This window comes from Fragaria vesca, linkage group LG5 (assembly GCF_000184155.1).
Source record: "Fragaria vesca subsp. vesca linkage group LG5, FraVesHawaii_1.0, whole genome shotgun sequence".
NCBI classification, from domain to species: Eukaryota; Viridiplantae; Streptophyta; class Magnoliopsida; order Rosales; family Rosaceae; genus Fragaria; species Fragaria vesca.
Genome location: NC_020495.1, coordinates 21,377,159 through 21,389,732, shown reverse-complemented (window position 1 = coordinate 21,389,732; position 12,574 = coordinate 21,377,159). Strand labels below are relative to the sequence as shown.

Genomic DNA, 12,574 nt, shown 5'->3' with positions numbered 1-12,574 from the left:
ATGAATAGATTAAGGAGCCCAGAGGACAATAGTTCATTTTGTTTCTCTCATAGTTAATTAATCACTGTAGAATCTAGTTTGTTTATCTTTTGAACATTGAACACCACAAAACAGTGCACTATGGATTAATTAGTTAAAAGAAAACATCTTTTTGATTAAATTTGATTTAGTTGAGCAGAACCCTACTCCATTTTGTTTAGTTTTTGTATTACCCTTCAAGTTGAGATTAACGAGTGCTTTATGTGTGCCATTGGCTTGAAATCATGCGGGGATTCATGTTTGTGAGTTGAACAAGTATGGAGGCATTGTCGACATTGCAACTTATGAATGAGCTTCGTGAAGACAAGGAGGAGTTGGAGATCACTTATGGTGTTCAAATCCCCGAAGACACCTTGTCTTTGGCTTGCAGCATTGCCATGAGATACCCTGATGGTTGGCTACTAGCTAGCTCAAACTGCTATGTGTAATTCTTTAACATTTCTTTAAGTATAGTTTCTAATATGCTTCATCATGTTTCTTTTTCTGGTTTTGTCTTAGTATTATTGGCAGCCACCAAAATCGTTTGTTATAAGAGTGAGAAGTCACTACCGGGACAGCTGGCTGTTCACCTCTTAGCTAAAGCTTGTTTTGAACTTGTGAATGATTTTGACATGGGTGTAGAAGATTGTTTAGAAGTATACCCACTCATCCGTGCACATATTGAGTTGAATGAATGTAAGAAAGAAAAAGCTCCTACTAGCCAATGCTGGATCAGCTATGTAAGTTGATACTATTAATTCCTTGGTAAAAGCCAGAGTTGGAATTACTCAAGAAGATTGGCGTTACTCATGTAAATGTCGTTTTGGTGCTGAATTTAGGTAACAGATGAGTATGAAGATCTTAAGGAAAAGTGGCATACACTCGAGGAGAAATGGAAGTTAGTCTTGCAGTCGAGGCGGAGATCAGAAAGAAGAACTCAAGAAGTAGAAGCATTGAAGCATGTACGCCTAAATCTTCTTTCTTATTTGCAGCAACCAGAAATGGTGATAGCAACAGGCCTTATGCAGCTTTTTTCCCTTGTAAATGTGCTTGGCAAAGATCAACATGAGCTGTCAACTATTTACCCTTTTATGATAGCCAAGGTGCATTAGTTTTCCACTTTTACTTGTTCCAGGTGTTTTGATAACTTGTTTATGAATGGTTCTTGACTTTTAATCTCCTTTGTAGGTAGCGTGGTCCTTGACTGGTATTCCAAAATCATGGTTACTTCATTCTACAGAACCAAAATTTTTCCCAGATATTGGCCCAACATTTGCAAAGAGGGTTGTGGGGCAAGAGCTTCCCAAACTTGCTGTCACCAGTGCCTTGACAGAGCTTAGGTCTGGGGCACACCCAATTGCTTCGTTTCTCTTTCTTTGCCGGCCTGGTTGTGGCAGGACAGAGCTTGCTAAAGCTGTTGCTGAGCTATTTTTTGATGCAAAGGACATGTTGACTGAACTCAACATGGTGAAATATAAGTGTGCAGAGCCAAATCCTGTATCAGATGAAGATGAATATGGATATGACTTCCCACGGTATGAACCAAAGTCAGAATTTAGGGAGCATCTCATAGAAGCTGTGAAGAAGAGGCCTTTTGGCATCGTCTTGCTTGATAACATTGAAGTTGCTCGTCCATCTGATGTAGACATTTTGGTTGAAATTCTAACCCATGGTAGACTGAGCGATGGGAAAGGACACTTTGTTGATTTCACTAAGATGTTGATTATTCTGACATCAAACGTTGTGCAAGATCCATTTATGTTGCGGTGTTGCAATTGTGAGGAGATGGTTGAAAAGTTTTTTTTTAAAGACTTGGATGAAGATTCACCAAATGGCGTTTGCCGTCACCTTTTGATTCTAAAAAAGGTAAGGTGAAAGATGTGTCCTTTTGAAACATTGCTCTCATTTTCTTTAGTAAACAAATTTTCTCTGTGTTTCCACAGGCAAGAAAGCATTTTAGGACTGAGTTATTTGAAGCTCTGAATGATGTTGTTGCATTTGAGCCCCTTTCACTTCTGCACTACAGATGTGTTACGAGATTGTTGTTGAGGGACATCGCATGCTCCATTACAGAAAAACACCTCATATTATGCCCGTCTGAAGCTGCAGTTAGAGCTATATTACTCGATTCGGATTTTATGCGTGTAAGTATTCTGTTGTGTTTTTATGAATCACTTGGAATCGTATAAACATAGATGTTTTGATCAATTCTGCAAATGTTACCCCTTTTAATTTGTATACTTCCCCTTATTATTTCTTTTCACTTCTCAGTTTTTTTTTACTTTCCCTTTCATCTCCCATTTATGCTATTTGGCTGTTGTCTGGCTCGCATCAGCCTGCCTAATTGAATGGATGCAAATGATGCCTACACCCTGCACGTGACGTGCACCCTTTCATTACTCCCATTAGACTGACAGTAGGCCTTTGTTCTTGAATTGGTAGAACATATCAACCAAAGGGTTAAAAGTTGAGAACACACAGGTAATATTGAAAGAATGGCCAAACCACAGGTGGAACTTGACTGATTTCAGTAGATTCTTTTTAAGATGACACCTGTGTAGGTATGATCTTTGTACATTTGTTGAACCTTTTTGACCATTTAGGAGTTGATATTTTTTTCATGATATACACTGTCGGCCTAATTCTTAACAACTAAAACTTTTGGCATAGTGGTTGACTGACAATAAGGCCTGATCAATTTGCACCAAAGAATTTTATACCTGGTAGCTCATAATGATACAAAGAATATAATGTTGATGTTTCAGGATGGCACAAAGAATATTAAGAGCTTTTTTCAGACCAGTGTAGAAGCTATGGTAAAGGATCGCCTTAATGAGATTGATGACATCTGTGTCGTCTATATGGATGCCTCCGTGGGGACAGAGGAGTTGTCTTATGTTAGATTTGAGAAGATTAGTGCATTAGATTATTATGATCAGGAAATAAAGGACTTCCTAAAATCTTCAAGTGAACTAAGATCAACGTACAGGAAAGAGAAGGTCTGGGTGAAGAAAGTTTCCATGCTGAAACGAAGTTTTCCTGTGTTGTTGGCTAATGAAAATTCAGTGAAGGATCCCGCCAAAGTGTTTAAAGTTCTGCAAATAATAGACAGTCTATTAGAAAATGCAACTCATGAATATACCACAGTGGTTAGTACATACTTTTCCCTTGCTCTTTAATAATTAGAACATTTACAATGCCATGATCAATGTCTTCTGGCAGAATTTACGGTAATATTACATTGTGTATATTTTTTGGTTGGTATAGAACGCATTTGGCTCATTGGAGGAAACTGATGAACCTCGGGATGATCAATTGGAGAAATCTAAGAAGATGGCTAAGAATGGTATCAATAGTCTGCGAGCATCTTTGTCCAATCTAAAGGTGAAGAATGAATTCATTGGTGTAGTAGCTGAATCCTTTCTTGAGTCTATTGATCCGCTGACACAGAATCTCCCAAGTAGACCTGCCAAGACATTTTTATTGTTGGGTCTTACAGAAGTTGGTGAGGAAGATCTTATTAAAGGTTTAATGGAGCATTTTGTGAGTGATGATGGGATGAGCCTATTGTTTCAAATTGATATGTCCAAGCATGGTGACACAGGGTCATGTTTTACAAGCATGTAACGGAGTTCTGATGTATATAATCATGACACTTTTCTTTTTCTTGGAACTATTGGTCAAAATGGAATTCAGTTCTTTTGGTATTTCTCAAAATGACGTCGCAATTGAATCTTTTATATTCAGGTACACCAGCAATGAGCAAGCTCTCAAGGTAGTGCCATATAACATTTTCCTTATTGATCGAGTCGAAGATGCCCTTCCATCTGACTTCAATGGTCTAATGCAACTGCTTGACTGCTGTACAATGACTGACCAGCATGGACGCAAGGTTATTTTCAGTTGTTGCATTGTCATGATTGCTTCAAGGGCTGGGAACAAGGACTTCATTGAAAAACTTGTCCACAGGAAATTTAGTGCCAGATTCAATGGGAATGTCCTTGGACAGGTACTTTATGTTAAGTGCAGCCAAGTTATCATTTTCCAGGGTTTAAAGTTTCTGATTACTATGTCAGTTTCCTTCCTGAAATATTCAACCACTAAATGTCTAGATTTATCACAAATTTATTTTGGTTTATGCATCAGGAACTAAAAACATTTAGGTTCGAATTGCTGAACCGAATGCATGAGATTGTACTTTTCAGTTCCTTATTTGGTGATCAACTTGGGAAATTCCTGAGACTGTCAATGGATGGTGGAGGTGATCTTCATGAGAATCCGGTAAAGGAGGCTCTTGCATTTGAACTTGCTTTTCAGGACTTGTTTCTGCCTGCTATATCTCTAGTGAGTATCATTTTATAGCACCTATGAGAATCTTGATTTGAATTTGTTTGAATATTGTTTACCAACTGATTTCATGCTTTTTGGTAGCATGATCCACCCAGTCCACAGAGCCAAGCAGATTCGGTGTTCTATCTCTTAAAATGGCATGCTGTTAGAGATGGTGAACTAGAAGTTAGGGACAAGAGTAGCTTTTATCGCCACTTCTTGAATGGTTCAACTTCATCCGGGAACATGAATCAACTTTGATACAGGACCAGTGTTTCAATTGTCAATATATAACCTTGCTAGTAAAACTTGTATTTTGCGAAGGTACTGACCACAACTGAAATCTTGCCATATGCACAAATAAACAATTTTGGAGTCTGGAGCCCAAAAGATTCCAAGGCTTTGTAAGAGAATTTTGAAGTTATATATCACATTAGATTCAGCTATTGAAATGAGCTTCAACTCCAAAGATCAAAATTTTGCACTTCCCTTTCTTTCCACTTGTGCATTTTTTCTCTTCTCTATGGCTTCCATTGTTTCTGGTGAGAATGATCAACATTCAACAACATACTTGGCCCCGTTACAGACAAAATTATGATGAGAAACCTCTCCTTGTTTCCTTTTACTTCCAGTAGGACTGTTCATGTGAAACGTTTTTATTCAGTGCACCCAAATTTGGGTTATATGAACAAGAGTAGCTTTTATAGCCACTACTTGAACGATTAATCGGGGAATTTGAATGTTTGGGGCGTGACCGGTATTTTGATTGTCACAGTAGATTACTGATGTCTTGCCATATGCACAAGTAAACAGTTTCGACTCTAGAGCTCATAAGCTTACAAGGTTTGCAAGGGTTTGTAAAAGAATTTTGAAGTTTTATCAGGTAAGATTCAGCTCTTGAATCATATTTCAAGTTTCTTCGACTATTTGAGCCGTATTTTGTTTCAAGTACTCTCAGGTCAGTCACACATTTCATAGGCATCAGCGAGGGATTCGGTAATCGGTATGTAAACCAGCATTAGGGAGACCAGATGAAGAAATTTACAGAAGGCAGCGAGGAAAAGCAAATGAAAATTGAGACATAGGTTCTACCTAGCTGTGAGGCATCAACATGTATAGTCTAGGATACCAATAGAAATTTAGAGATTGACCAGAAAACGTAGAGTGAGAGGAACCAATTCATGTATAGCTTATTAGCTTACACTGTTCTGTTGGTGTTACTAATAGTTGAATTTACAAAGAATCTTCCAATAAATCGGCTCCTTGCATCTCCGAGCTCGCTTCTTCTCTTCTCCCCGACAACCAGTGGCCGGACCTCTTGCCTTTCATGTTCCACTGCGTCACCTCCGACAACCCCAAGCTCCAGGAGTCGGCTCTCTTCATTTTCGCCCACCTCGCTCCTTGCTAACTAAATTCTTGTTATTCCATTGCCTAGTAGTTGCTTGCTTTATGATTACAGATTCTAACACATATAGCCATATAGGAACGTATCTTGAATTATAAATACCAACACTTTTCTTGACCTTGATGAAGTGGGTTTCTAGAAAATCGAAGGCTTAAACTAATACAGTGCGGTTTAGTGATTCACAAATATGAATACTATCCTTGACTCTAATGTCATTTTCCAGCTAAAGATGAAAGTGAATTGGCCTAACGGAACCCTGCCTAGTGCGGATGAGACGAGTCTTCGTTTGGATCCCCAGCAATTCTGGGTGATAGAGGTGTCCACATACATGCAAAAACCAGGACCCTTCAATCTGAGTTGCATCGTGTTAAACCAAGCCATTCGAAAGGGTTCCTTCATGGCTACACAGCTGGTCAACAATAGGCTGGCTACTGGGATAGGGATCATTGACTTTGATCCCAACTGTCCGGAAAACTGGGATGACATTCACTTTGAATCCTTCAGCCAAAGGCATCGACAGACTGTTGAGCAGTAAAAACTATCAAGCTTAGGGTTCACAGAGTAAGGATTGCACAGCCTCTTGCCCTCTTTCAATGCTGAGGAAGAGCAAAATGAAGTTAAACCTCCCTTCTTTATCTATTTGAGTAATATAGAATATATATTGAACATTTTGAATTCATATTTAGTGGTGACAGACTATAATTAGCTACATTTGTCTAAGTTGTAGTAGCAGTACACAACATTGGCTGTTATATACATTCTACATGTTACAGAAGTTAAAAGCAAAGCTAGTGAATGAAAGAACCTGAATAACTCAATATATCATTTGCAATATACTTTGCTGATCATGAAGCAAATATTTAGTTCTATGACCTCATCATTATTTATGGTGCAGATTTCCAGCTTGTTGAGATACATGTAAAAGAAAATAATTTTAGCTTTGAACGTTCCAAGCATGTTGTATTTCCATTATGTACTGTTTATATGATGACGATGATCATAACGGATGGAACCTCTCTGTCACTATAACTTGAGAAGCTGATGATCAAATGTCTTATATATAATGATAATCCTACATTTTATACAAATGCATACACAAGTGCCTTTGCCTTTGTCCTACATAATTCATATGAACTCAATCCAAGGGAACCTAATATGTAACTGGCTGTTATTAGAATGCAGATTACTAGTGGCTCTAATACATTCCTATGGCTTGAAAACTGGGAACCTCAAGGAGTTTGGATTCACTAATGTGGAAAATAGTACGAGTCTGGTATCATTTGCTTTCTCAAGTTGGTGATCCTAAAATTAGCCTGATGCAAAGCCTAAATGAACTGGAAAATGAAAATGAAAATGAACAGGACACACTTACATAAATGCCTAAGAACACCTCACCTTGAGGTCGCTATAAATGGTTCAAGCAAACCATTCTCGAGGCAAATCTTAACGGTCTGGCTGCTATCTCAATGGCTTGCAATGCAAACAAACTACCCTTAAACTTGTTTTCGCCTAAACATCCAATCAATTCACTCTAACTGTTCTGCTTAACAGCACTTGGTAAAACTACAACTCATCAAAATGCAGAAGACACCTGCATACTCGTAAATTTCTTAAGAACAGATTAAGCAACACGAAATTCATCACAATATTCTGAGAACAAATGTACAATGTGACATATGACCATTTTAATAACACTGAGCCTCTCTCTTGCTAAATAATCAAAATCCACAATCAGATATACTAAAAATAGAGCGCAAGAGAAAAAACCTGACCTTAATCTACAAACGCGACTTCCCAAACTGCCCCTCACTCCCCATTCACAAACCGCCGCACGTCCTCGATAATATTCCTCCCCTGATGAGGCCTATCCTGTCTTTTCACATACCTCTTGGCCTCGTTCTCCGTAAACTCCGTCAGGCCCTCCTTGCCGTTCCTCTCCCACATGGCCTCGCCGAAGCTCCGGTGGGCGAAGTAGGCCTCGGCGTCGACGGGAACGGCGCCGTCTTTGTCGGCATTGACGAGCAATTGGAGCCGGAGGCGCTCGTAGTGGCCGATGGAGGTGCCTTCGAGGTCGTCGAAGCGGGCGAGGCCGACGGCGGAGACCGCGTAGAGCTCGCCCCGGATGCGGCGACCCGACCCGGGGAGGTTGATGAGGTAGGGGAGGCCGTGGGGGCCACAGACGAGGGGGTAGGCGTGGCGGGTAATGTAGGGGCCGATGAAGACGGCGTCGTTTTGGGAGATGAGCTCCTTGGTGAGCTTGTGGTTGTGGAAGCCTTGTTTGAGTGTGCCGTAGGAGAAGATCAGGTGGGGCTTCGAGTCGTCGCCGGAAATGTCAGCCATGGTTTTTGGCTGAGAGAGACGCACAGAATTGGGATCAAATGGAAAGTCAGAGAAGCTTTTTGTTTATGTTCTTTCTGGGTCAGAATTGTAATTGGGCCTAATTTCAAGTGGGCCGGAAGAAGCGGGTAGAAGTTGGACACGGTCATTCGATGTCGTTTTGATGTAAGGGACGCAATTAGTGTTGACCTGGTGAGCAACTCGATAGCTAATGAATTATGCTCAACTATCCTAGGATCTACATATGGTGAAAAACTAGAAAACTCAACTTTGATAACAATTTTCTCCACGGTTAAATTTACATCCAATAATGGTTAAGCATTATTCATTTTGGTCAGTTAATAACTACGACTTCATGAGAACATTTATAGATGTAAGAGACACTACGTATAGTATCGGACTTACAATATCTTATCTTTAATTTAATTTAATTTTTTCATTTTGGTGTGGTTACGCCATCACATTTGGCAAGCAAGAAGTGAGGAAATATTTCATTACAAGTGCTCACTTCACTTCATACTATCCTAGGTGCCAGCGCTTTTCTCCTTCTGAAGTCCTTTTTGTTACTGCTTTTCCTCCTAGGAGTCATAATGTTGGGGAGCCTATTTCTTCTTGGCTAAGACCACATTACTCATTTTTAAAATATATGCATGTTTCTTCTTGCCGACACACTATTAGGTTTACAATGAATTAGTACGTAGCAGATCGATACTAATCAAATACAAGCATTTCCAAGTACCACTGAGTTGATTGAGATCAAATTGTTGTGTGTATTAGTTGTTTGCATTATAATTAAGAGGGTACCAATAGGGTGTGTAACTAGGCCTCTAACTAAAGATTTAGCGAAGTATATGGTATGTGCTAATGGAATCAGACATGGACTGATATATGGACAATTAGATTGTGAATATGTAAAGCAATAAAATCTGTTATATATACTGCATATATATATATATATATATATATATATCTCCACCATGCCAGCACTAATGTGAACCGTAATCCTATAAAATCAGATTGTAAATAAACCTGAATCCCGATCACCTGGAACCATCAAGAGTCAGCTTCAAAACAAGCCAGACCAGGCTTGAACTTTTCTAGCTGCTTATATTTCTGAGAACAACGTGCAGAAGAAGAAAAATACAGTTGAACTTCAGCCGAAAGATAAGGTAGCCAGAATTACATATACTGACATTGCAATTATCTGGATGCGTCGCAGGAGATGGGCACCTTGAGCCTTGAGTGCAAGCGTGTGCGGTTTGTGTGTCGTGAAGCGGAGGGAGGCACCCGGCACACAATCGGAGGTCTCATAAAACGAGTTTCGAGGGATGAAAAAAGCTGACTGAGACGTTGAGACGACGAATGGCTTTCTCTCTCACAATTAAAGTTGATGATGGATTCGTACCCCCCGACCATGCTTATAGATATATTCGAAAACGACGCCGTCACATGTACGGTGCAGCAGCGACCACATGAGTGGAAATCACAGGTCGTACACGTGGATGGATGAGTGGAGATCAAGGGAGAAGGGCCCGGGTGAGGGGTAGTGTGCTGTTTGCCTGTACATTGCATTTGCAGCCGACAAATATCTCATCCAATCCCAGGCTCTCTCTCTCTCTCTCCCTCTTTCTTGCGAGTCTTGTCACTTTATTTATGCTCTAATCGAAAGCTCTCATTTTTATGTAGATCTTGGTGAATACGAAATCATGATACTAATTAGTACTTAAAGTTTTCATTTTAAGGAAGATGACCTGATTAATTAAATGCTTATATATGATAGATGCATCTTTGAAATTTTACATTTATGTTCGATTATTCATGTCATGTCATTACATATTTGCACTTTTAAAAAAGGATGGTCATTCAAAGAACAAAATGTACCGAGTGATGTTTATTTGACTCCAATCTATCATGACCAAGAAATTAATTAAATGAACAATTTACTAATTATTATTGTGATGTTACAATCCACACTTAATCGTTTTATAAATAAATTTCGTTCTCATATTCGCAATCTATATTCGTGTTCTCACTAATAGAAATTAGGTGTCGGCAGATAAAATGATTGAAATATGTTGAATGTGAATCTCAAATATAAACTGAAATCGAGTATACAAATATATAAACTGTGAATTCTGATAGGAACATGTATAGGTGGTGGCAGGTTTAGCCTTAGTACGTGGACTGTAATTGAATCAGCTTTGCTTGGGTTGTAATTCTGGCTATGTAGGTAGCATTATATAGTTTCCATATATTGACGTCAACACAGCAATGGAGGTGGACACTTTGTTAGACTGGACCTACTAGATAGTCAATGGTGTGCCACGTAAAGTCAGCCCTCCTAGAAGTTCTATATATACCAGGCTTCTAAAAGGCGCCGCCTTCCCCCACTTAGGCGTCGACTAGGCTATAGGCGGAGCTAAGCCGCCCGGATTTTCTCTAAAGCGTTTCAGTTAGGCGGTCAGCCGCCCAAGGACCGCCTAGGCGGTCAAGGCGCCGTCAAGGCGAAGCAGGCGAGTCCAACGTGGTCTTGGACTAGGCGCGACTAGGTGAAGCCGACGCTTCCGAAAAAAAAACCCCAATAAATTAAAACGCTTGCATGCCCTTTTGATTCCCGAAGATGCCTCGGAGTTGTCCACCATCGGAGCCACGATTGGCCGGGAGAAACAGAGGACGTCGTCGTTGTCGAGGTCTTCGGGTATCCGGTGGTTGAGCAGTGAGGCCATTTGAGATTTGGGTTTGAGGGCGAGGTTTTGCGAGAGGATTGGAAAGTTCGAATTCCATGAGAGGACGATTTATGTGTGTTACAGAAGTAAACAGAGGAGATGATTTACTAGATCTGGATTTGTTTGATCCCTTTTTCTTTTCTGAACAACGTCTGGGAATGAACGAGGCAAGAATGAGAGAGATGATTATTGTTGCAACTTGCAACACACGTGGACAAAGCCGATTATTGATTAATTAAACCAATTAAGCCCCATTTTCATAATCTAGACCTTTTAATAATTAATACTAATGCTTATCTAATAAAATTAAAATATTATTAATTAAACCTTTTTTGTTTGTTTTTGCGCATCACTATTAATTGAGCCAAAATTTTAAATTTATTCATATTTTACTAGTTTTAAATCTTTTATTTATTAATTAAATATAAAAAAAATAAATCGCCTAATCCCCGCCTAGTCCCCGCCTAGGCTATCCAGGCGCTAGGCTATAGGTCGCCGCCTGCCTAGCGCCTAGCGCCTTTTAGACCATTGATATATACAGGGATTATCAGGTGCGGACGTCCGCACGGCTCTTAAAGTGCAGACGTCCCTCCTGACGCCACCGTACGGCACCGGCGAGGGCGCGCCTCCACCCCAGCGGACTCCAGCAGCTTCCCTGACCACTTTCCATCCCCGACGAGTCCGCCGAATTCAAGTTTTCCGGCCAGATTGACTTTGTTTGAAATTTTGGGTGATCTGGCCGGAAACTGGAATTCAGCTGACTCGCCTGGGAGAGAAAGTGGTCGGAGACGCTGCTGGAGTCCGCTGGGGTGGAGGCGCGCTCTCGTCAGCGCCGTACGGAGGGACGTCCGCACTGCCTTAAAGTGCGGACGTCCGTATCTGAAACGGACTGTGTGTGTATATATATATATATATTGATACAAATATAGTGATCGATATTTGTACCTTTAGTTCAAGGTATCGGTGTTGTAGAATTATCAAGCTCATTAGTACAAGCAAATAACTTTGAGATATACATTGGATAAACTTAGACGTCAAAGCAAATATAGATTAGTAACTACGTAAGTCAGAGTTTAGGTTTGTTTATGATGCCATGATGATTTAGTTTGGGTAATTTCTCTAATAATTAAGCAATATTCTCAAACTTTCATTCACTTCGATCAGTACTGCTATGTATATAACTATGGATATGTCATAAACACAATCGCAAAGCACACAGCTATGCATGTAGATAGTCATAGCTTTTTATTATTTGATACACAATGCGATTAACAGAATAGCAGAAACGGTTCAATACAAACACACATACATAGTAAAAGCTGATTACCGTCTAAAATTCTGGTGAAATCAAACATGCGCCTTTCCAATATCTGTAATTTGGATATTTGGCCCATGCTATTGAGTTCCTGTTCCAGTTTATTACCTAGAACAAAAGCTACACACAGTTTACATAATACACCATGCCAGAGATTCATGAAGATTGAAGGCTTCAGATCAGTGCTGGATATTCAACAATGGGACTTGAAATTATCGCAGGTAAAATAACGGTGAGAGTCACTCTCGGAAGAGCCATGTCCGTACTTACCATAACTCTCATTTGCATTGTCGTCGGCTTGAACATCATGCTTAGCATCGCTGTTGCTGCTACCCTTGTTTGTGGTCCGGGGCTGAGACTGGGACTGGTCTTTTGCACCGTCACTAAGAACCTCAGCGCTTCGACCCTGATTTGGGTCGGTCTTGACCTGAGCCAAGTGACGCT

At 40.1% G+C, this 12,574-nt stretch overlaps 3 protein-coding genes across 3 annotated transcripts; 2 read left to right on the top strand and 1 right to left on the bottom strand.

The window, feature by feature from the left end:
• Positions 1-296: 296 nt before the first annotated feature.
• On the top strand, positions 297-3,550 carry LOC101302845 (chaperone protein ClpB1-like). The gene is made up of 8 exons (XM_004301633.1): positions 297-432; positions 538-758; positions 858-1,121; positions 1,207-1,884; positions 1,962-2,162; positions 2,784-3,167; positions 3,286-3,402; positions 3,518-3,550. The coding sequence occupies exons 1-8, from the start codon at positions 297-299 to the stop codon at positions 3,548-3,550; spliced, it is 2,034 nt and encodes a 677-aa protein (XP_004301681.1).
• LOC101302564 (chaperone protein ClpB1-like) lies at positions 3,428-4,608 on the top strand. The gene is made up of 4 exons (XM_004301632.1): positions 3,428-3,657; positions 3,766-4,027; positions 4,165-4,362; positions 4,450-4,608. The coding sequence occupies exons 1-4, from the start codon at positions 3,611-3,613 to the stop codon at positions 4,606-4,608; spliced, it is 666 nt and encodes a 221-aa protein (XP_004301680.1). The 5' UTR covers positions 3,428-3,610.
• Positions 4,609-7,558: 2,950 nt separating this feature from the next.
• On the bottom strand, positions 7,559-8,092 carry LOC101302274 (putative gamma-glutamylcyclotransferase At3g02910-like). Its single transcript, XM_004301631.1, has one exon. The coding sequence runs from the start codon at positions 8,090-8,092 to the stop codon at positions 7,559-7,561; it is 534 nt and encodes a 177-aa protein (XP_004301679.1).
• Positions 8,093-12,574: the final 4,482 nt, after the last annotated feature.